The 26125-nt window shown below is 37.6% G+C and overlaps 1 protein-coding gene across 18 annotated transcripts in view; it reads left to right on the forward strand.

Moving 5' to 3' along the window:
* The window catches only part of CFAP20DC (CFAP20 domain containing), a 257536-nt gene that overhangs the window by 62951 nt on the left and 168460 nt on the right, over nt 1-26125 (forward strand). For all 18 annotated transcript variants that reach the window (XM_043885489.1, XM_043885495.1, XM_043885494.1 and 15 more), the window contains one exon: nt 22691-22805. In XM_043885489.1, the coding sequence (XP_043741424.1) occupies nt 22691-22805 (115 nt within the window). The remainder of the gene's footprint in view (nt 1-22690; nt 22806-26125) is intronic.

Below are 26125 nucleotides of genomic sequence, written 5' to 3' on the forward strand. Positions count from 1 at the left end.
TCATGCAGATGTTTCTATAAACCTGTTGTCCCTAGACATAGTCTTAAGATTTTGCTATATGATTTGGCCACCATTCACTCAGTTAGTATTTACTGAGTACCTACTAGGTGCCAGGTATCTGCTAGACACGTCACCACTGACCTTGTATTCCAGGGAGAAGAAGGAGGTACCTGCTTCTTGATAGGGTGGTAAAGATATTTAAGACTTGAAGGAGGATGAAGAGCTAGCCATATCAAGAGGAAGAGGGAGGGTACCTGTAGAAAGAAAAAACCTGTGCAAATTTCAATTAAACGCACACACCAAGTATGAAGTCTATAGAGAGCAGTAAGGAGGAGGGATAGTTATAAATGAGATAGGCATGTATGCCGATTAAACTTCCACCCCTCCAGATATGTGCACTGCCTTCTAGCATGTGCTGTGTGTCCTGGGAGTTAGATCCCTTCTGTTCTCCCACATCATACTATATTAATCACCTAGGCTCCTTTGACCTCAGGATATCCCAAGCAACAGAAAGTAGCATCTGAAGATCAGCAGACAGGAGGAGAAAAGACTTCTTTCCCTTCTTCCTGCTGATGCCCCCTCCTATGAAGATGCAGTTGCTCTGGCTCCAGTCTTCCCCTTTCCCCTGCAGACCTAGGAACAGTAATGGCTGCCCACTGTTGTTGTTTTTCCATGTCTAACTGTACATTCTTTCTTCAGCCCTGCCCATACCTCTGTAAGGAATCATTTAATAATCACCTGTCCATTTGAACCATGTGGTGTGAGCTCTTTTCCCTTTGAGGTCCCTGATTATAGAAAATGAGGCCTGATGAGTGAGGAAGGGTGGGTAGTTTATAGACATTATGAGCTAGGAATTTATTTTTTCTCAGAAAAGCATAAGTCCACTGAAATATGATGGGATAATTGATCCTCCTTTAAGGTGGTCACTGTGGCTGCTCTTGAGGATACTGGAAGGGAGGATGCGAATGGAATCAGGAAGCCAGTTGGGAGGTTTTGTAGGCAAGGAGCAATGTTGCTTGAGCTAGAGTGATAGAATAGGAGATAGAGAAACAGATAGATGCAGTACAGAACTGATAGACTTGCAGAGAGGAACTGTGAATCAAGAGTGACTCTTACTTAACTTTCTGGTTTGAGCTTCTTGGGAGTAGTGAGGATGGGGAATTTGGGCTATTTTCTTAATAAGGTCCATTTGAAATGTCTGTGAAATATGTAGGAAAAGATTCAAGCAGGCAGTTTGGAGTTCAGGAAACGAGTCAGAGCTAGAAATGTAAATTGAATTGTCAACATAGGGATAACATTTAAAACCAGACATAGGAGTGGAAATAGTCTCCAAGGTAAAAAATGAGAAAACCCAAGAGCTCCCTGATTTAAAGTCTTCAGGAGCTGTTTGAATGCACATGTTAGTTCCTCTCAAATATTACTAAAATAATATGAAAATCAGCTTTAGAGAAAAAAGAATGAAAATTATGAATGCTTCAGAAATAAAATATGAAAATTCTGTGTTTATACTTCTCCTTAAAAAATAAACTTAACATCTAATTGGTTGTATTTTTTAAAAGAGCAGTAGTCTTTTACCTTCTAAGAACACAGCTTTACTCCTGTGGTGAACATTGGCACACATGTACTAACATCTCATGTATCCACTTTAGTCTTGTGCTAGAAACTTGTCAGTTGATCGGACGGAGAACTGAATGAGTTAATTCTTCTCATCTCAAGCTCTTATTTCTAACCAACAGGATTATGCTTAGGTGGTGAATTCTGCATACTGTCTAACTTAATTGGGAAATGTGTTTACAATGATAAGCTTCTAGCTTAATTTAAATGAAGGAAAGCTTTCTGATTTCACCTTTCATTTACTGGAATTTTTTAAGATAAAAGAATGTGTTAAAATGGCACCAATGTGTTACCACTAATGCAGTCTGTAATAACCAAATCTGTTTGCTTTTTTACTCCAGAGCAACCATCAGGCCCTGCACAGAGAGGTGTCTTGGCGTTTTTCTTTAGGTCTTCTACAAATGATCATCCCTTGACTCCAGGGGCATATAGATTTTATTATATGGCCTTCTAGGTTGTATATTATAGCATTGAACTGTCATCTATAGCATCCATCAGAATGGTATTGACAAAATGTCCACTCGTATTGAACTAAGCACTCAGTAAACCACTATAAGTAAATTGTCATGCTCGTACTTCGAAGGATAGTCTATTGATTCCCCACACTAGTCTGGGCCTAGCAGAACAACCCTAGAGACAGTTCCCTTGTGATACTTGTAAAATGTTGCTAATATCTTTTTTGAGGTACCCAAAAATAAAGTATTTTTTAACATTTTTTTTTTATTACTGCTTGCATAGAATATTTATTTTATTTCAGATAGTTAACCACTAATCAGTGTTTTGTCCTTATGGGCTAAAACTCTTTAATTTATAAATTACATATAATTTATGAATAATTAAATTATTTATGGGCATAAATTGTATGCCCATAATAAGAAAATTTGGAGAATCATTTTCCAAAGGTAACTGTTTTTAATAGTTATTTTTGTGAGTACCTTCAGAGATTGTCTGTGTCTGTCTGTATGATGTAACAATTATTTTTTCCACAAATAGAATCATACCATTTATATTCTTTGGGAATTGGTGTGATATTTTGAGTTTCCCTCATAGCTCAGTTGGTAAAGATTCCGCCTGCAATGCAGGAGACCCTGGTTCAATTCCTGTATTGGGAAGATCCACTGGAGAAGGGATAGGCTACTCACTCCAGTATTCTTGGGCTTTCCTTGTGTTTCAGCTGGTAAAGAATCCACTTGCAACGTGGGAGACCTGGGTTTGATCCCTGGATTGGGAAGATCCCCTGGAGAAGGGAAAGGCTACCCACTCCAGTATTCTGGCCTGGAGAATTCCATGGACTGTATAGTCCATGGGGTCACAAAGAGTCAGACAGGACTGAGTGGTATTTTGACAGTGGGGCTTTCTTCTTTATCTGTCTTGGAAATCTTTCTATAATACTGTATATTAATCTTATTCTTTTTTAGCTATCATATGTATCATTGCATGGGTATAGCATAGTATATTTATCTATTCTCTTGTGATGGACCTCTAAATTTTCCTCTTTTCTTCATTTTTCTATTAGTGTTATAATTAACATGCATTTAAGTATATCTTCATGTGCTTGGGAAATTGCCTCCATTTAAAAGGTATGTGAGATTTTCATGTAGTAAATAGAACTGGAGAAAGTATATATTACCTAAAGAGTCAAAGTCTTCTATACCTGTAATGACACATTTAAGAGAGCAGAGGTGAGGAGGGGGAGAAAAATCTAAAGAACGAAAGTTGGAAGCGTTCAAAGATACTTAGGGGATATCCCCGCCCTCTTGTCGGACAGTCAGAGGTTCACTGAGTGGCAACTTACAGCAATTTTTTTTAGATTTTCAAGACTGTCAGTTACTGGAAATCTCTAATAATAATAGTTTGTGTAGTGTTTTATATTGATAATTGAGCACCCTAATTGATCTGTAATTTGTGAAAAATGTACTAATTTTAATGTCAAATATCTTCTTTATTGAAGTCTTCAGGAAGTGATCATTTATGATAGTAGTGTTCAGTTCAACAGAATAAGCAATTAATTGGAACAAATAATGCCTTTGTTGTTGTTGTTCAATCGCTAAGTCATGTCCTACTCTTGTGGCCTCAGTAACTGCAGCATGCCACGCTTCTCTCTCCTTCTTTATCTCCCAGAGTTTGCTCAGATTCTTGTCCATTTAGTTGGTGATGCCATCTAACCACCTCATCCTCAGAGGCTGCCCCCTTCTTCTTTTGCCTTCAATCTTTCCCAGCATCAGAGTCTTTTCCAGTGAATCAACTCTGGAAACCTATGTACAAACAAAAGGTTACAGTGCTTAGGGTTGTATTTCCTAAACTACACGTGAGTTCATTGGCAATTTATGGCAGCGTGTTTTAGCAGTGGGACAGGGGGGAGGTCAAGAGAGTAGGTGGTGTGAGAGTTCCATAATATTAATTCTCCTTTTATGTTAGAGACGATTATTTAAGTAGATAATGCATACCCTTACTGCATTTTCTCTAAGGAAGGTGAATGTTGGTTGAAAACAGAAGATCTTAAAGAAAGGGAAAGAGACAATACATTAGCTGACAAATCAATTAAAAGCATACATCTGGAGGAGTAATATTCTAAATTTATAAATCATTTCATGTTGTTTTCTCTCAGCAGATGAATGGATAGATGTAATTATCCCCAGTTTACATGTAAAGGAGTTGGACTCCAAGAGTTTGACGCAATTCCTATAGTCCTTTGTCTTTTTAACAAATAATGTAACTATTGCTGTAGTAGTTTCCTAAATCTGCTGTAACAGATTTCCACAAACTGGATGGCTTAGAACAATAGAAATTTATCATCTTACAGCTGAAAGTCCCAAATCAAGACATCAACAGGATTTGTTCCTTCTGAAAGCACGGAGAAGAATCTGCAATGCCTCGCTTTCCTGGTTCCTGGCAGTTACCAACAGACTTTTTGGCATTTTTTGGCTTGTAGATGCATCACTTCAGTTTCTGCCTCCATCCTTTTCCTGTTTTTGTCCAAATTTCCCACCTTTTTAAGGACATCAATCATTGGGTTACAACCCATACTAATTCAGCATGACTTTATCTTAATTTGATTATATGCTCAAAGATCCTATTTTCAAATAAGGTCACAGTCACAGGTATCAGTAATTAGGACTTGAACATACCTTTCTGGGGGACACAGTTCAACCCCCAACAGTGACTATAAGTCACTGAATGAATGTAGGAGCACAAGAGCATCACCAATTAAGTTGTATGTCTTATACTATTGGAATAGAAATAATAGTTCTTATGCTTTTCTCCTAAATTTTCATTTATCAAAAGCCCCATCACCAATAAGTCATTGAACTAGTAACAGCTTTCTTTTTCATGGAATGTAATGTCACATACCGTAAAAGTCTCCCTTTCCAAGTATATGATTTAGTGGGTTTTAGTATACATCACGGGGGCTTCCCAGGTGATTCAGTGGTAAAGAATCCACCCCACCTGCCAAGCAGGAGACACAGATTCAATTCCTGAGTTGGGAAGATGCCTTGAGAAGGAAATGGCCACCCACTCCAGTGTTCTTACCTGGGAAATCCCATGGACAAAGGGGCCAGGCAGGCTATAGTCCACGGGGTCACAATGAGTCGGACAGGACTTAGTGACTTAGTGATTAGCCACTGGACCACCAGAGAAGTCCCAGTATCTAATGTTTTTGATTTTTATTTCCCTACTGGTTAATAATGTTGAGCATGTTTTCATTTGCTTATTGGTCATTTTTTATTTTCTTCAGAGAAATGTCTATTCAGATCCTTTGCTCATTCTTTAATTGGATTACTTCTTATTGATTTGTATGAGTTCTTTATACATTTTAGACACCAGACCCTATCAGATATATGGTTTGTAAAAATTTTCTTTCATTCTTTCTTATGGTGTCCTTTGTGGGGCAAATTTTTTATGAAACTCAGTACGTCTGTTTTTCCCTTTGTTGCTTGTGTTTTAGGTGCCATACTGTTTTTGATCTTAAATTTTCACTGTTGATCCATTTTTATAAACTAGAATAAGAAGAGAATTTCCTCCACTTGTTAAAAGCTATCTATGAAAAACATGTATTACATAGCTTATTATACTTACTGAGGAAAGATTGAATGCTTTCTCCCTATGATTAGAAACAAAATATGGCTGTTTTCTTTCACCATTTCTGTTCATCATTATACTGGAGATTCTAGTCAATGCAATAAAGCAAGAAAAAATATGTAAATAATGTAAGGCATTCATATTGGAAAGGAAAAGGCAAGACTGTCTTTAATCACAAACGATATGAGTGTCTGCAGAAAAGTAATGAGTTCAGTGATGTTAAGGAATATGAAAATCAATATGCAAAAATCAGTTGTATTTCTGTATACTAACAAAGAACAATCTGAAGATGAAATTAAGAAAACAGTTAATTCTGCAGTAACATCAAAGAGAATAAGAAGTTTAGGATACTTCAGCAAATTTAGTACAAGATTTGTATACTGAAATTAAAAAGCTTTGCTGAGAGAAATTAAAGATACAAGTAAATAGAGAGCCATTTTATTAAAAGATTCCATATTCTTGACAATTTTCCCCATATTGCTCCAGAGATTCACCAGCAGATGGGTGGTTGTGTTTTGTAGAAACTGATGACCTTATCCTAAAGTTTTTATGGGAATTCAAAAGTATAGGAAAACAGTTTTGTAAAAGAAGAACAAACATGGAGCATTCACACAACTCAAAATTTACTGTAAAGCTATAGCAGTTAAGGCAATATGATAAGAGCATGAAGAAAATAATGAAGCAGCTAACAGAATCAAGGAATAAACCTTCATTTGTGATCACTTGTTTTTGTTTTTGTTTTTACAAAGTATTGTAATTGAGGTAATTCAGTGGGTAAAAGAATAGTCTTTTCAACAAATGGTGCTAGGACATTTGGATATCCACATGCAAAAAAATTAATTTAGAGCCTTACTTCACACAGTATATAAAAATTAGCTCAAAATGGATTATAGACCTAAATATAAGAGTTAAAGTTGTAAAATATCTCGATGACTTTTGGTTTCTACAGAGGCAAAGCCTTTTTTAGGTATGACAAACAGTCATTAAGTTAAGAACAAAATGATAAGTTGGACTTCTTAAAAATTTTAAGTTTGCCTTTGAAAAAAACACTACTATGTAATGAAGACAAGCCACAGGCAGGTGAAAACATTTACAAATCATTCATGTGATTAGATTCTTATACTCAGAATATAAAAATGACTGGGTCATTAGTACAAAAACACATCACCTTGGTAAAAGATTTGAATAGGCACTTTATAAAAGAAGATAGGGAAACATGGCTAAAAACACATGATAATATTCTCAACATCATTTGTCATTAGGAAAATACAAATTAAAGCCACAGTGAAATACCACCTTATATCCTCCACGATGACCGTCTTCCTGACTGTGTACGTAAGAAACATGAAAACATTATGTCCACACACAGTGTTAAACATAAATGTTTTTAGTATGTGGTATTTAAATTAGCTAAACTAATGTATAAATTAGCTAAACAATGTATAGATCTATCAACTCAGCTGGTGAATGGATATGGATAAACAAAATGTGACATATCCATACATTGGAATACTATTCTGCAATATAAAGTAATGCTGCATGCTACAGTTTGGATGAATCCTGAAAACATTATGTTAAAAAAGTCAGATGCAAAAGATTTAGTATATTTTCATTCCATCTGTATGAAATATCCAGAAAAGGCAAATGTTTGGAGACCAAAATCAGATTAGTGATAGTAGGTGAGAATGGGGTTTGACTGCAGGCAGTCTTGAGGGATCTTTTGTGATGAGAATGTTCAACAACTGAATTCTGATGATGGTTGCATAGCTCCTTAAATATTCTAAACGTGTACACTAAAAATGGTGAATTTTAGCACATGTAAATTATACCTCAATAAAGGTATTTTTAAAAAGGGAATCAAGTGATATTCAAAGAAAGAGTCTAAGAATGTTATTAATTTAAAACCACATGTGAAATATTTATTATAATGTTAACAATAAAAAGCTATATTGTGCTTTAAATAGAACATGAAAGCATCTTAGGTGCAGAATTACTCTTCTTCATTAAGGACAAAAGAATCTTTAATGAATTTAAACTTTAGCAGAAGTGATCCAAGGAAAACTAATGAAATAAAACTCCCTTTTGATGATTGTGAAGCCTAGGAATGAATGTGTAAGGGAGACCTTATACATGAAACCACCTTCTATAAAACTTTAAACTTCAGTATACAGCTTTATCAGCTATGTACCTAAACATCATTGCACATATTTAAATATAGTGTTTAATAATAAATAGTAATTATACCTAGAATTATTTTATAGCATCACTAAAGATGTACATTCCAATTTTGTTCTTTTTAGTTCACAACAGGAAAAATAGCTTTTTGCCTTTAAAAACAAACGATTCTAATAAATTAAGTCATTAGAAGTCTGACATTAGTTTTGCAAGTTCATTCTGACCTGAAGTAAACATTCACAAATGATTGTAAATGACTGTATATATACCAAAAAAAAGTAACTAGGTAACCTGAATAGATGAGGGTATCTGTGTTTTTGGAAGGTTGTTACCATTTACGCAGATACTCACTGAGATTGCCATTGTGGGGGAAAAAATGGTCAATCAAGATGAAGATGTAAAAGTGAATTGAAAATTGAATTGAAAAGTAATTTTACTTTCAAATGGTTTGCAAATATAAACGTTAAGTTTGAAATGAATGTCATTAATGACCATAGCTGAGAGAGTTATATACCTGCTGATCACTAAAATATTATAATAAATGAGGTTGATTTTCCCCTTGACTACCCTATTTTTGCTTAATGTGGTCTCATTATTTTTTCTATCACACTGCTGACCCTTAGCTATCAGTGCTCACTTACAGATGTAAGAAATGTATTAACTTGTACTTTAAAAAAAAACAAATGTGTATTTAAGTGCAAGAGGAGTGATGTAAGTATTGCCTGTCTTTCTCTGCTTTGTTAAGTCACAGGAGGTTTTAGATGGTGAAAATCAAGCCTGTATTACAAGTGAAGAGATGTTTTACAAGCAGCCTTCCTTAGCAACTAAATTGTCCCCGAAAAAGCACATAAGCGTAATGAAGCTTTTAAGTCGTCACACATATGCATTTATACTCTCTCTCTCATGAATGACTAATTTTAATTTTTTTAAGTAGCAATTCAGCTTACTTTTAGAACCATTTAAGCTTAGCACATGATTTTGTTTTCCCTTCCAAACGAACTATTCTTGATTATGAGATAGAGAAGGTTTGCATAAGACAGTAGAATAAAACCTCATCATCATTTGAGTGGCTTAGTCCTAATACCTCTTTCCTAAGCAGGGCACATGATCATTTAGAATTTCTTCTAGAAATCAGAGTCATAATATATTTAACTGAGACCTGTTTTGTGCAAACCAAACCTGACCTCCATGAGGACAAAGTCATGCCATGCACCCATCTTGTGGTTCTTATCAAGCTTTTTTTTAGCCCAGGGGCTCCCTTTTCTTAATGTATATCAATTGGATTATGTTAAAAGACCTGCTATAGAAAGGAATATATTTCTACGTAGTCCTCAGGAATATTCTGTCTGGAATCTGTCAGTTTCTAACTTTCATTTCACTCAACTCTTGCCCAAATGGCACCTTCTCTGGGAAGCCATCCCTGACTGCCTCTTCTGAAATAATACTTTTCACCCCATCTCCATCACCTTATTGTGCTTTACTTTTCTTTATAGTCCTTATTGAGAGCTGACATATTATATGTCTCATTGTTCACTTGCTTCTTGTTTATTACTACTGTCTTCTTCGGTTAACACATATGCCTCATGAGGGCAGGGACTTTGTTTGATTCACTATGACATCCCCAGTATTTCCTTCCAGACTTGGCACTAAGTAGGTGCATAAAAAGGGGTCCCCTGGTGGCTCAGGTGGTAAAGAATCCACCTGCAATGTGGGTGACTTGGGTTCGATCCCTAGGTTGGGAAGATCCCTTGGAGGAGGGTGTGGCAGCCCGCTCCAGTATTCTTGCCTGGAGAATCCTCATGGACAGAGGAGTCTGGTGGACTGCAGTTCCTGGGGTCGCAAAGAGTCAGACACAACTGAGTGACTAAGCACACACACACAGGTGCATAATAAGTAGATTTGCAATAAATACATGATTCCAGTAGGGCTTCAACAAAGACAGTTAAGACAGTTCAGCATCTATTTCCCAATTAACTACAAAACTCTCAACCTCTGTGAGGTGCTGTGATAACCAGGATATGGTCTCAGTCCTCAGGGACCTCTCAGGCCAATAGAAGAGACAGATTGTAGATAGCAACCTACAGTGACACCCATATTTTTTCATCAAGACTCACAGCAGCAGGATGAAGGATGTCATGGCTCACAACCCTACCCATTCCTACTTTCCAGTTTGGAGGTTGGTACATCAGTAGAGGATAATGTAGTCATGTAAAGGCCAGTCAGATTTTAGTTATAAGAATATTAAAGGAGAAACATACAAAGCGTTTAGTAAGCAATCCACCGCCACCCAGATTAATAGTTGTTAGTACCTAGGTAGAGTTTTCTGTGTGCCAGGCACTGTTCTGAACATTTCATGTATATTTACTTATATACCCCTCACAACAATCCTGTGAGTACTATTAGTTTTCCGTATTTTACTGGTGAGGAAACTAATGCACAAAAGGTTAAAGAACATGCCCAGTGGTGTCACACAGGTAAAAATTGGTGAAGCCAAAATTTAAACCTAAAACATCTGGCATCAGAATTACTGCTCTTAATCTTCATGGCCTGTTTCCCTACTTGTTAATGATTAGTCTAAAATAATAACTATGGCTAAAAAAGCAAAAATGTCAGTACTTGGAAACTATGTTTCCAACTCAAGATGACAGCACTGATGAATTTCTAACAAATTTTTCTTCCTCCAAATTGCAGAAATTCTACTACTCTTGTGCTTATGCATTTGTATATTAGGAAGTTTACAAATTCAGACTACTTTGTGGAATTTAGAAGGAGAGATTGCTTGAAACTCTAATATGGGCTTTGGAATACCAAATTCTAGTAACCCTTTTAAACTCAATTAAAGTATTACTGCTGCTGCTGCTGCTAAGTCGATTCAGTCGTGTCTGAATCTATGCGACCCCATAGACGGCAGCTCTCCAGGCTTCCCTGTCCCTGGGATTCTCCAGGCAAGAACACTGGAGTGGGTTGCCATTTCCCTCTCCAATGCATGCAAGTGAAAAGTGAAAGTGATATCACTCAGCGATGTCCGACTCTTCGAGACCCCATGGACTGCAGCCTACCAGGCTCCTCCATTCATGGGATTTTCCAGGCAAGAGTACTGGAGTGGATTGCCATTGCCTTCTCCATAAAGTATTACTAGCAAGTGGTAAAACTGAGATATATGAGACCACATTTTCAGTTCAGTTCAGTTCAGTCGCTCAGTCATACCTGACTTTTTGCGACCCCATGAACCGTAGCACACCAGGCCTCCCTGTCCATCGCCAAGTCCTGGAGTCCACCTAAACTCATGTCCATCAAGTCGGTGATGCCATCCAACCATCTCATCCTCTGTTGTCCCCTTCTCCTGCCCTCAATCTTTCCCAGCATCAGGGTCTTTTCAGATGAGTCAGCTCTTCGCATCAGGTCGCCAAACTGTTGTAGTTTCAGCTTCAGCATCAGTCCTACCAATGAACACCCAGGACTGATCTCCTTTAGGATGGACTGATTGGATCTCCTTGCAGTCCAAGAGACTCTCAAGAGTCTTCAACTCCACAGTTCAAAAGCATCAATTCTTCTGCGCTCAGCTTTCTTTATGGTCCAACTCTCACATCCATACATGACTACTGGAAAAACCATAGCCTTGACTAGATGGACCTTTGTTGGCAAAGTAATGTCTCTGCTTTTTAACATGCTGTCTAGGTTGGTGATAACTTTTCTTCCAAGGAATAAGTGTCTTTTAATTTCATGGCTGCAGTCACCATCTGCAGTGATTTTGGAGCCCAGAAAAATAAAGTCAGCCACTATTTCCCCATCTATTTGCCATGAAGTGATGGGACTGGATGCCATCATCTTAGTTTTCTGAATGTTGAGCCTAGCTAACTTTTTCACTCTCCTCTTTCACTTTCATCAAGAGGCTCTTTAGTTCTTCTTCACTTTCTGCCATAAGGGTGGTATCATCTGCGTATCTGAGGTTATTGATACTTCTCCCAGCAAAGTTGATTCCAGCTTGTGCTTCCTCCAGCCCAGCGTTTCTCATGATGTACTGTGCATAGAAGTTAAATAAGCAGGGTGACAATATACATCCTTGACGTACTCCTTTGCCTATTTGGAACCAGTCTGTTCTTCCATGTCCAGTTCTAACTGTTGCTTCCTGACCCGCATACAGGTTTCTCAAGAGGCAGGTCAGGTGGTCTGGTATGCCCATCTCTTGAAGAATTTTCCACAGTTTATTCTGATCCACACAGTCAAAGGCTTTGGCATAGTCAATAAAGCAGATGTTTTTCTGGAACTCTCTTGCTTTTTTGATCATCCACTGGATGTTGGCAATTTAATCTCTGGTTCCTCAGCCTTTTCTAAAACCAGCTTGAACATCTGGAAGTTCACAGTTCACGTATTGCTGAAGCCTGGCTTTGAGAATTTTAGGCATTACTTTACTAGCATGTGAGATGAGTGCAATTATGCAGTAGTTTTAGCATTCTTTGGCATTGCCTTTCTTTGGACATGATGACTCATAAAGTTGACTATAGTTACTGACCTAAGAGTGCCAAGGAGGAGTGGAAAAAATTCAGTTATAAGATTGAACACATGGTGTTGTAAGTAAGAAAATAAAAGTGATTATTTTTAATTTGGAGATCCCAGATGTTTTCGAGGAGTAGGTGGCATATCTAACCCAAACTGATGGATGAATATAGTTCAATTGACATAATAAGAGAAGGGACTTTCCAAGGGAAATGTGTAAGCAAAGGCATGGAAAACACAAAAGAATGATATGTTTAAATAGGAGTGAGAATGCTGGTATTGTCATTGTGGCAGCCCACTCAGCATCCCATTGTATGCCCTCTGGATCCACCTCTGGTGTCAGCTGCAGCTGCAGAGAGCAATTTGATGTCTTAGTTTCTAGAATCTAGTTTCCTCATCTTCAAAGTGGAGGATGAATATACTACCTATAGTGAAAAATTTATGTGAGACTTAATTAGAGAATGTCTGTGGAAGTGCTAAGAACAGCTACTTAAGAATAGTTATTTCCCCCACACTCCCTCCAGAGTACATTTCCATCTCTTAACTACTTCCATATCTCTGGTACCTTGTTCTATACCTCTAAGGCATTGACTGAATGTTAGTTGAATTAATTAATGAATCAGGAGGAAAATTTGAATAGAAGACCTTGAAGTTGAGTCATTATTAGTGATGCTGGGCTACAGAGTAGGACTGTTCATCTAAGTCACTAAAATACAATGAAAATATTGGTTGTCGTTGTGGAAGAGGTTTAGGTTTAGATTAAAACTTGTTCTCTTTAAAGTCACCCAGAATGATGACAAAAGAGGAAAATTGTGATTCAGTTGCTAGAATTGCCCAGAAGTACGAAGAAGTGTTCTAAAAAAGCAGTAGATGACAAAGAAGTATTGACTAGACTTAAGGGAAAATAGTTTTTAATGCTTTAAAGTTTTAAAACATTAGCATCAAATTCAAATGCATATAGACCATTCACCAGTCTTATGCTGGGTCATACAATGTCTTATTATGGTTTTTTTCTTTTTTTTTTTTTTATTAGTTGGAGGGTATTATGGTTTTTTTCTTAATGAAAAGCAAATTTTACCAAGTATGTTTTCTGATGACAATGGGATTAAATTAAAAATCAATAGTAATGAAATATATAGGGTAAAAAAACCTGTACTGTTTGGAAATTGAATAACACATTTCTAAGTAATCCAAGATTCAAAGAAAAAAAAATATGGAAATTAGAAAATATTTCAAACTGAATAAAAATTACAATACAACATAATCAGAATTTGTGGGATGCAGCTACAATAATGCTTAGAGGAAAGCTTGTCATTTTAAATGCCTGTATGAGAAAAGAGAAAGATCTAAAATTAATTATCTAACTTTCCATCCTAGGAAGCTAATAGGAAAAAAGAACAAATTAAACCCAAAATCATTAGAAGGAAAGAAATTATAAAAATAAGATCAGGAAGCAGTAAAATTGAAAAGAAAGAAAAGTTTTTCTAAGGCAAAAATTGTTTCTTTTAAAAAAATGGAATTGGTAAACCACAGCAGATTGATTTACTTAAAAAGAGAGGTCACAAATTACCAGTGTAAGGAATGAGAGGGGATGCCATTACAGATCCTACTGATCCTACAAAAAGGAATTTATCACAATAAAGTCAACAATCTTAAATGAAAACTGCAACTTACCAAAGCTGAAACAAGAAAAATTGGAAATCTGAGTGGCCCTATAAATCTATTAAATTGAAATATAACCTTAATCTTCCTAGAAAGAAAACTTCAGGCACAGATGGTAAAGAATCTGCCTGCAATACAGGAGACCTGGGTTCAATTCCTAGGTTGGGAAATTCTCTTGTAGAAGGAAATGGCAACCCACTCCAGTATTCTTGCCTGGAGAATTCCATGGACACAGCAGCCTGGCCAGCTACAGTCCATGGGGTGGCAAAGAGTCAAAAGCTACTGAGTGGCTTAACATTAAAGAATAATTAGCAGCATTTTAAACAAATTTTCAGATAATAGAGGAGGAAACACTTTCCAAATCAGTTTATGGAATTAAACTCTGTTATCAAACCTCACATAGATCATATGGCAGTTCTATTTCCAGTTTTTTAAGAAATCTCCACACTGTTCTCCATAGTGGCTGTACTAGTTTGCATTCCCACCAACAGTGTAAGAGGGTTCCCTTTTCTCCACACCCTCTCCAGCATTTATTGCTTGTAGACTTTTGGATAGCAGCCATCCTGACTGGCGTGTAATGGTACCTCATTGAGGTTTTGATTTGCATTTCTCTGATAATGAGTGATGTTGAGCATCTTTTCATGTGTTTGTTAGCCATCTGTATGTCTTCTTTGGAGAAATGTCTGTTTAGATCTTTGGCCCATTTTTTGATTGGGTCATTTATTCTTCTGGAATTGAGTTGCAGGAGTTGCTTGTATATTTTTGAGATTAATCCTTTGTTGCTTCATTTGCTATTATTTTCTCCCATTCTGAAGGCTGTCTTTTCACCTTGCTTATAGTTTCCTTTGTTGTGCAAAAGCTTTTAAGTTTCATTAGATCCCATTTGTTTATTTTTGCTTTTATTTCCAATATTCTGGGAGGTGGGTCATAGAGGATCCTGCTGTGATTTATGTTGGAGAGTGTTTTGCCTATGTTCTCCTCTAGGAGTTTTATAGTTTCTGGTCTTACACTTAGATCGTTAATCCATTTTGAGTTTATTTTTGTGTATGGTGTTAGAAAGTGTTCTAGTTTCATTCTTTTACAAGTGACTGACCAGTTTTCCCAGCAGCACTTGTTAAAGAGGTTGTCTTTTTTCCATTGTATATCCTTGCCTCCTTTGTTGAAGATAAGGTGTCCGTAGGTACGTGGATTTATCTCTGGGCTTTCTATTTTGTTCCATTGATCTATATTTCTGTCTTTGTGCCAGTACCATACTGTCTTGATGACTGTGGCTTTGTAGTAGAGCCTGAAGTCAGGCATGTTGATTCCTCCAGTTCCATTCTTCCATATGACCCAGTAATCCCACTCCTGGGCATACACACCGAGGAAACCAGATCTGAAAGAGACACGTGTCCCCCAGTGTTCATCGCAGCACTGTTTATAATAGCCAGGACATGGAAGCAACCTAGATGCCCATCAGCAGACGAATGGATAAGGAAGCTGTGGTACATATACACCATGGAATATTACTCAGCCATTAAAAAGAATTCATTTGAATCAGTTCTAATGAGATGGATGAAACTGGAATCTATTATACAGAGTGAAGTAAGCCAGAAAGATAAAGACCAATACAGTATACTAACACTTATATATGGAGTTTAAAAAGATGGTAATGATAACCCTATATGCAAAACAGAAAAAGAGACACAGATGTACAGAACAGACTTTTGGACTCTGTGGGAGAAGGCGAGGATGGGATGTTCAGAGAGAACAGCATTGAAACAAGTATACTGTCAAGGGTGAAACAGATCACCAGCCCAGGTTGGATGCATGAGACGGGTGCTCAGGGCTGGTGCACTGGGAAGACTCAGAGGGATTGGGTGGAGAGGGAGGCGGGAGGGGGGATCAGGATGGGGAACACATGTAAACCCATGGCTATTTCATGTCAATGTATGGCAAAAACCACTACAATATTGTAAAGTAATTAGCCTCCAACGAATAAAAATAAATGGAAAAAAAAAAAAGAAACCTGACAGATATTTTAAGAAAAGTATGTACCAGTGTCCCTCATGAGCACAGGTGTAAAAATCCTCAACAGAAATGCTAGCACAATTGAAACTTACACCCAGAATATAAGGTTGGTTTCACATTTGAAAAGCAATCACCGTAATTCAGCAAATAGACAGAGTAAAGGAGAAAGATAATAGGATCATTTATCAATTTGCAGAAGAAAACATTTTACAAAATTCTACACCTTTTCATGATTTAAAAAGTCTCAAAAAACTAGAAATAGAAGAAAAGTTTCTCTGATAAAAGAAACCTACATCTAAAATCATATTTAGTAGAAACTGAGTGAACATTTTCCCCTTATGATTAAGAACAAGGCAAGATCTTCTACTCTCATCACTTCTGTTCCATATATTGTGGAGATCCTAACCAAGACAGTAATGCCAGAAAAAATAAATAAAAGGTATAAAAATTGAAAAAAAGGAAAAGTTGAAATATTTATTTATTGAAGACATGGTTCTGTATGTAGAAAATTCTCAGGGACCTAGCAAACAACTACTAAAACTCATGAGTGAATTAAGTAAGGTCATAGGAAACAAGGTCTATATACAAAAATCAGTGGTATTTCTATATACTAGTGGCAATCAACTGATAAATGAAATTTTAAAATTCATTTTCCATCATGTCATAAAACAAAAAACATAGTAAATTTAACAAAATATATGCAAGACTTCTAAAATGAAAACTGTAAAGCATGTGGCATGCCTCTTGAGCAATCTGTATGCAGGTCAGGAAGCAACAGGTAGAACTGGACATGGAACAACAGACTGGTTCCAAATAGGAAAAGGAATATGTCAAGGCTGTGTATTGTCACCCTACTTATTTAACTTATATTCAGAGCACATCATGAGAAATGTTGGGCTGGAGGAAGCACAAGCTGGAATCAACTTAGCCGGGAGAAGTATCAATAACCTCAGATATGCAGATGACACCACCCTTATGGCAGAAAGTGAAGAAGAACTAAAGAGCCTCTTGATGAAAGTGAAAGAGGAGAGTGAAAAGGTTGGCTTAGAGCTCAAATTCAGAAAACTAAGATCATGGCATTGGTCCCATCACTTCATGGCAAATAGATGGGGAAACAGTGGAAACAGTGGCTGACTTTATTTTTGGGGGCTCCAAAATCACTGCAGATGATGATTGCAGCCATGAAATTAAAAGACGCTTACTCCTTGGAAGAAAGGTTATGACCAACCTGCTGCTGCTGCTACTAAGTCACTTCAGTCATGTCCGACTCTGTGCAACCCCATAGACGGCAGCCCACCAGGCTCCCCTGTCCCTAGGATTCTCCATGCAAGAACACTGGAGTGGGCTGCCATTTCCTTTCCAATGCATGAAAGTGAAAAGTGAAAGTGAAGTCACTCATTCATGTCCAACTCTTAGCTACCCCATGGACTGCAGCCTACTAGGCTCCTCCATCCATGGGATTTTCCAGGCAAGAGTACTGGAGTGGGGTGCCATTGCCTTCTCCATATGACCAACCTAGACAGCATATTAAAAACCAGAGATACTACTTTGCCAACAAGGGTCCATTTAGTCAAGGCTATGATTTTTCCAATAGTCTTGTATGTGTGTGAGTTGGACTATAAAGTAAGTTGAGCACCGAAGAATTGTTGCTTTTGAACTGTGGTGTTGGAGAAGATTCTTGAGAGTCCCTTGAACTGCAAGGAGATGCACCCAGTCCATCCTAAAGGAAATCAGTCCTGAATATGCATTGGAAGGACTGATGTTGAAGCTGAAACTCCAATATTTTGGCCACTTGGTGTGAAGAGTTGACTCATTTGAAAAGACCCTGATGCTGGAAAAGATTGAAGGCGGGAGGAGAAGGGGACGATAAAGGATGAGATGGTTGGATGGCATCACTGACTCAATGGACATGAGTTTGAGTAGGCTCTGGGAGTTGGTGATGGAGGGAGACCTGTCGTGCTATGGTCCATGGGGTCACAAAGAGTCAGACACAACTGAGCGACTGAACTGAACTGAAAGCATTGTGAAACAAATTAAACAAGGCCCAAATAAATAGAGGGAGATAACATGCAAGTAGATTGAAAGCGTCAATATAGTTCTCCTTAAATTGATCAATAGATTCAACACAATCCAAGTTAAACTCTCAATAACTTTTCTTTTTTTAGCAGAAAATAAGAGGATCTTAGTATCTGTATGAAAAAGCAAGGGCTAAACAGGTCTTAGACAAAACAGACTTGAAGAATTTCTTTACCTAGTTTGAAGACTTACTGTGAATCATCAGTAATGAAAGCAGTGTGACATTGGCGTAAGAATGGGTAAATGAAGCAAATGGATTAATATAGAGAGTCCAGAAATACACTTATTTACATATTTATAGTCAATTGAGTTTCAGCAAAGCACCAAGACATTTCAGTGAGTAAAGAAGTCTTAAATATGACTTCAGACTATACTACAAGGCCACAGTCATCAAGACAGTGTGGTACTGGCACAAAGACAGAAATATAGACCAATGGAACAGAATAGAAAGCCCAGAGACAAATCCAAGAACCTATGGACACCTTATCTTCGACAAAGGAGGCAAGGATATACAATGGAAAAAAGACAACCTCTTTAACAAGTGCTGCTGGGAAAACTGGTCAATCACTTGTAAAAGAATGAAACTAGAACACTTTCTAACACCATACACAAAAATAAACTCAAAATGGATTAACGATCTAAATGTAAGACCAGAAACTATAAAACTCCTAGAGGAGAACATAGGCAAAACACTCTCCAACATAAATCACAGCAGGATCCTCTATGACCCACCTCCCAGAATATTGGAAATAAAAGCAAAAATAAACAAATGGGACCTAATGAAACTTAAAAGCTTTTGCACAACAAAGGAAACTATAAGCAAGGTGAAAAGACAGCCCTCAGAATGGGAGAAAATAATAGCAAATGAAGAAACAGACAAAGGATTAATCTCAAAAATATACAAGCAACTCCTGCAACTCAATTCCAGAAGAATAAATGACCCAATCAAAAAATGGGCCAAAGATCTAAACAGACATTTCTCCAAAGAAGACATACAGATGGCTAACAAACACATGAAAAGATGCTCAACATCACTCATTATCAGAGAAATGCAAATCAAAACCTCAATGAGGTACCATTACACGCCAGTCAGGATGGCTGCTATCCAAAAGTCTACAAGCAATAAATGCTGGAGAGGGTGTGGAGAAAAGGGAACCCTCTTACACTGTTGGTGGGAATGCAAATTAGTACAGCCACTATGGAGAACAGTGTGGAGATTTCTTAAAAAACTGGAAATAGAACTGCCATATAACCCAGCAATACCACTTCTGGGCATACACACAGAGGAAACCAGATCTGAAAGAGACTCCAATGTTGATCGTAGCACTGTTTATAATAGCCAGGACATGGAAGCAACCTAGATGCCCATCAGCAGACGAATGGATAAGGAAGCTGTGGTACATATACACCATGGAATATTACTCAGCCATTAAAAAGAATTCATTTGAATCAGTTCTAATGAGATGGATGAAACTGGAATCCATTATACAGAGTGAAGTAAGCCAGAAAGATGAACATTACAGCATACTAACACATATATATGGAATTTAGAAAGATGGTAATGATAACCCTATATGCAAAACAGAAAAAGAGACACAGATGTACAGAACAGACTTTTGGACTCTGTGGGAGAAGGTGAGGGTGGGATGTTTCGAGAGAACAGCATCGAAACATGTATATTATCTAGGGTGAAACAGATCACCAGCCCAGGTGGGATGTATGAGACAAGTGCTCGGGCCTGGTGCACTGGGAAGACCCAGAGGAATCGGGTGGAGAGGGAGGTGGGAGGGGGGATCGGGATGAGGAATACATGTAACTCCATGGCTATTTCATGTCAATGTATGACAAAACCCACTACAATATTGTAAAGTAATTAGCCTCCAACTAATAAAAATAAATGAAAAAAAAAAAGAAGTCTTTAATAAATGATGGTAGGACAGCTGGATAAACATACAGAAAGGAAAGAACCATACACAGTACCTCACACAGTACAGAGAACTTGATATGAGAATAATCGTAGGCTAAATGTAGAAACTAAAGCTGTAAAGATGTGAAAGGAAACAGAAAAGTACTTTCACAACTTTGGAGTAGGTTAGGATTTTTTTTAAGACAGAAAGCACTGCTATAAATAATGATCAACTGGACATCATGAAAATTAGAAACTTCTGCTAATTAAAGCTCATCATTAAGCAATAAACTAATCTAGATAAAGCATATGTGAGTCTTCTGTGTTCTATTCTTGATACTTTTCTCTCACTTAGATATTATTTCCAAATAAAAAGATACCATTATGATAACATGCAGGAAAATACTCAAGTTTATATATATATATAAACACACAAACACATATACATAAATGAGATTGAACACTAAAATCTGTACATTTCAGTTATACAGATCTTACCCCAATAAATAGAGAGACCATATCTGTTTATCTTTATGATAGCTATTCATCATGCATGGTAGAATGTTGACCCTCTTGTAGGCTCCTGTTGTGTACAATACATTATTATAAACTCCTTACCTTAGCATAAAGCCCCAGCATGATTTGGGCTATTAACTCTCCTTTCTATCTCACGTCTCTCTCTTATCTATTAAGTCCTAGCCCTGCTGACTTTACTGTCTGAAGTAGTTTATTTCTTGATGTTTTCTAGTTCAGTCTCTTTTTTTGTCTCCACTGCATTTGGGATAACTTGCATTTGTTTTGTCTCATTATGCTTTTTTTACCTGCCTTTTCCACTAGACTAGAAGCTCTAGGAAGGTAGCGATCCTGATTTTTTCACTGTTATATTCCCCAGTATATACCCAGGATGTTGCTTGGCTCAGGGAATATTGGTTGAAAAAGTGAATGAATGAATGTTCCTATTGTTCCATCTGTTGATGAAGTGGGAGTATACTCAGATAGTCCTCTTTTGGAGTTTGGTCCATACCACTTCAAATAAAAATGACATAGTCTTATCCCTACAAGCAAAGCAAACCGTCGTGAAATGGTATCTCAAATAATTTTTGGGTTGATGACAGTCAAACATTTTGTTTGATTCAAGGGAATTTTTTGTTCTCATTTTCTTTGCAGAATTGCTCTATGTATAGTCTTTCATCTTCTAATCAGTAGTTGCTACTGAAGAGAGTGAAAAGCAGCCCTTTTGACAATGCCTTACAAATATATTTGATCCTGAATCCTGTTGGTAAAATGTTTGAGCACACCAACCATATAGATACATTTATTATTTCAAATATATATAAACATATTGCTCTACTATATATGTAATGAAAGTTACATAAATACAGTTTAAAAGGTTGGTATGAAAGGTGATCTAATATTTTTTGCCTCCCCTCCATGTGTTGCTCCCACTTTGAAGAGAGTACCTTAGGGCAAATATTCCACATTTTCTTATGTCTGTAAGGATAAAACCTCAGTAGTGTTAACACTTTTGCATTTTAAACCTTAACTCTGACAACGGCTTGAAAGGCTTTATTGCTTTTTAAATGAATTTATGGTATTGTTTAGTGCAGGTAGGATAGAATTTTTAGGTCTGGGGAATATTCTGAAATCATGTCTCCTAATATTTACTGTACCTATTTTTAACATTGTTCAGTGATAGTTTTAATGAGATTAGAAAAGTGGGAAGGGGAGGCAAGGGATAGGTCTGGAAAAGCCTGTGTTGATTTACACTATAGTTAATTACACTGTAAATATTGGTAGCAGTATATTTGAATGAAATGTCTCCTTGAGGAATTGCTAATTGTAGAAAATTAGCAGTTAGTGCACCCAGACAAAGTTGCTCAAAAATGGGGTAAATACCACTATTATTGGAGAATAAAAAGACAGTTTCTAAGGAAGCATCAATAATTCAGTATAGCAGCTTGAGACAGGTTTGGATATTTTAAGCCTGCTCTGTTACCTCTGAGACCTAAAAGAAGCAGAACATAAAAATGAGCCTCTATCAATTTGAAGCAAACCTAATCTCTGTGATCATAGCTGTGGTCTAAATCTATTAAAGATGTTCAAATTCAGTGTCCTTGGTATCACTGTGGGTTGACCTGAGTAGTGAGCAATAAACTTGTGTATTATAATTCTGGCTTGAAGATATGTGCTTAGAAAGTGAAACTGACAGTCAGTGTTTTGTGTCTGTCTCTAAGCAGGCCAAGAGCCTATATAAAATGACAGGTGAATTTTTAGGAAAAGAAACCCATAATGTTTTCCTATTTAGTAGGTGACAGTATGTCCCAAGATAACACAAGCTTAAGGGGCTGGAACAAGCATGGTTATTAAAGGCTAGCAGTTTCTCAGTTCATACAAATTGAATTTTTTCATAGGCTGGAAGACTAGTAATATAGGGTAGAGTACTGAAATAAATTAGCATATTAAGTGAATTTATACACTCAGGCATGTGAGCACTTTGAATTTAAGGAAGACATTTTATTACTTCTTCAAAGAAAAAGCAATTTTTAAATCCTGCATTTGATCTCCCTGTTGAAAAGGGCTTATATGATAGATTATATCATCTTGATGATTATCCAAAGAAGTGGTTATTATATTGATGGGAATCTTTTTCTCTTCTCTCTCTTTTTTCAGAATTACTGATTTGAGAAACATAAAAAGAAGATTGTATTTATCAACCGTCTACAAGGAATTGTCTTCAACCCCTCTTCATGCAAAAATCCCACTCTTCATGATCAAGCGCAAAATTGTAAGTGTCACATGAATATTGCTTAAAATATTAAATTTATTTCAGTAAATATTAATCCTGGGCCTACTCTGTATATGAAACATTTGTTAGCTTCCATGATTGTATTAAAAATGAATAGATGTATTCTCTTCCCTCCAGTGAAAGAGCTTAAGATTTGTGAGGTAGAATAATATAATTGTTTGAATATCTAGAATATCACCAAAACTGTGTTAGGAAGCACTGTAGAGAGAGAAAGTGCTGTTGGTACAGTGAAAGGGATGGAAATCGATCTGACTGCAGGATAAGAAACAGTTTCCCAATTGCACTCATCTCACATACTAGTAAAGTAATGCTCAAAATTCTCCAAGCCAGGCTTCAGCAATATGTGAACTGAGAACCTCCAGATGTTCAAGCTGGTTTTAGAAAAGGCAGAGGAACCAGAGATCAAATTGCCAACATCCACTGGATCATCGAAAAAGCAAGAGAGTTTCAGAAAAACATCTATTTCTGCTTTATTGACTATGCCAAAGCCTTTGACTGTGTGGATCACAATAAACTTTGGAAAATTCTGAAAGAATGGAAATACCAGATCACCTGACCTGCCTCTTGAGAAACCTACTGTATGCAGGTCAGGAAGCAACAGTTAGAACTGGACATGGAACAACAGACTGGTTCCAAATAGGAAAACGAGTATGTCAAGGCTGTATATTGTCACCCTGCTTATTTAACTTCTATGCAGAGTACATCATGAGAAACGCTGAGCTGGAAGAAGCACAAGCTGGAATCAAGATTGCCAGGAGAAATATCAATAACCTCAGATACGCAGATGACATTACCTATGGCAGAAAGTGAAGAACTAAAGAGCCTCTTGATGAAAGTGAAAGAGGAGAGTGAAAAAGTTGGCTTAAAGCTCAACATTCAGAAAACTAAGATCATGGCATCTGGTCCCATCACTTCATGGCAAATAGATGGGGAAACAGTGGAAACAGTGGCTGACTTTATTTTTTTGGGCTCCAAAATCACTGCAGACGGTGATTGCAGCCATGAAATTAAAAAAAAAGCTTACTCCTTGGAAGGAAAGTTATGACCAACCTAGACAGCATGTTAAAAAGCAGAGACATTACTTTGCCAACAAAGGTCCGTCTAGTCAAGGCTATGGCTTTTCCAATTAGTCATGTGTGGATGTGAGAGTTGGACCATAAAGAAAGCTAAGCGCCAAAGAATTGATGCTTTTGAACTGTGGTGTCGGAGAAGACTCTTGAGAGTCCCTTGGACTGCAAGGAGATCCAACCAGTCCATCCTAAAGGAGATCAGTCCTGGGTGTTCATTGGAAGGACTGATGCTGAAGCTGAAACTCCAATACTTTGGCCACCTGATGCGAAGAGCTGACTCATTGGAAAAGACCCTGATGCTGGGAAAGATTGAGGGCAGGAGGAGAAGGGGACGACAGAGGGTGACATGGTTGGATAGCATCACTGACTCAATGGACATGGGTTTGGGTAAACTCTGGGAGTTGGTGTTGGACAGAGAGGCCTGGTGTGCTTCAGTTCATGGAGTCGCAAAGAGTTGGACACAACTGAGTGACTGAACTGAACTGAACATGAAGGAGATTGTTCTTGAGATGGACTTTGAAGGACTGTATTCGTAGAATTTCAACAGGTAGAGATGAAAAACTGAGCATTTCTAGCATACATGAAAATGTGGAGGCTGGAAAGTGCTGCGTATTTGGAGAACAGAGAATAATGCATCATTGTTCCCAGATTTCTTAAAGTAGCCTTAAGGAAACCTCAGTTCTGTAATCCAACAGCCTGGTACAGGTTGGGAGATTTGTGTAACCTCCGAGATGCCAAGCAGAGTAATGTATAAGTAGGTAAGCAGTAGGTTACAGGCTAATAAATTTCAGCCTGATAAGACTGACTAGTCTTTTTCAAATGTCAGTTATTTCAGTACTACTCTCATGACTTTACCATGTTTGGATACTAACTGTTCCAGTGTAAATAATACTTTTCCTTTTAAACCAACTCAACTTTTTTTTTTACTTAAATTTATTTTTTTTTAAGTTATATCACACTTATGAATGGAAAACCAGTATAACTTTCCAGAAATAGAAATTATCCATAACAATAAACATACTGAAAACAAACAGTATTTTAGAGTCTAGCTAAGTACTATTTCCTGTTAAGGGTTCTGTCCTGAGGCCTACTCTTTTATTAACAGGAGTTTTTCAAGAGTTAGATACATTTTGAAGCATTTTCTTGGGCATAATTAGGATTGAAACAAAACTGATAGAGGGAAGTTTTTATTCTGTGATCCATAGCCATTTAATGCCCATGCCCATGAACAGTCTAAAACCATTTCACATACAATGCATATTCCACTCTTTGGGAGCCACTTTAGAGAGAAAAGGAAGCAATTAAGCTTGGTTTGAAGAGAACATACAGTCCATTCTGTACTTGGGAAGATTAATCTGGTAGTGACATTTGGAATGGCTTGAGGGGACTAAAAAGTGCACACGAGGAAAACATATGCAGTACTCCAGATTGGGATTAATAAGGACTAGGGCAATAGCAGTGGAGGAATGGATGTGAGATGACATCAGAAGCTTACGGTCCAATGAACCAAGACATATTTAAACAGAGCAGTTCTGTATCATGTGGTACATGCTGCGTGAGCAGAACCCACAGTGACTGCGGAGCACCAGGGGAATGGTCAGAGAAGAGCTCCTAAAGAAGAGGATGCCTGAGTTAGGCCCTGAAAGACAAGATGGCATTAACCAGCTTGAGTGGGGGTAGTGTTCCTGGAAGAGAAGGATCAGCAGTGAGAGTAGCTGCGTGAGGCGTGCAGGGAAGGCCAGTAACTCAGTGTTGCTGAAGAGAGGCAGTAGGAAAGTAGCAAGGCTGGAGAGGAGAGCCGGCAGCCTCCTGATGGCCTTGTGTTTACAGCCACAGATCCTGAACTTCTATCTCCTAGCTGATAGGGAGCTACTGAAGGGCTTGCAGGAGTGCCTGGTCAGTTTTGCATTTTAGATGGAATATCACTTTGGAGGATGGGTGGGAAGGATGAGACTGGAAGTCAGCAGGACCAGTTAGAAAGTCAGTGCAATTGTAGCAAGAAGGTAAGCTCCATGAGAGCAGGGTTTTGTATCATTTTGTCATTTGTATCATTTTGTTGGTCTAGGACCTGACTCCTCCTAGACACTTGGAGATTCAGATGGTAAAGAATCTGCCTGCAGTGCAGGAGACCCAGGTTCAATCCCTGAGTTAGGAATATACCCTGGAGAAGGGACTAGCGACCCACTCCAGGAATAGCAATCTGGAGAATTCCATGGACAGAGGAGCCTG

The sequence above is a fragment of the Cervus elaphus genome, chromosome 24, assembly GCF_910594005.1.
Source record: "Cervus elaphus chromosome 24, mCerEla1.1, whole genome shotgun sequence".
Lineage (NCBI taxonomy): Eukaryota > Metazoa > Chordata > Mammalia > Artiodactyla > Cervidae > Cervus > Cervus elaphus.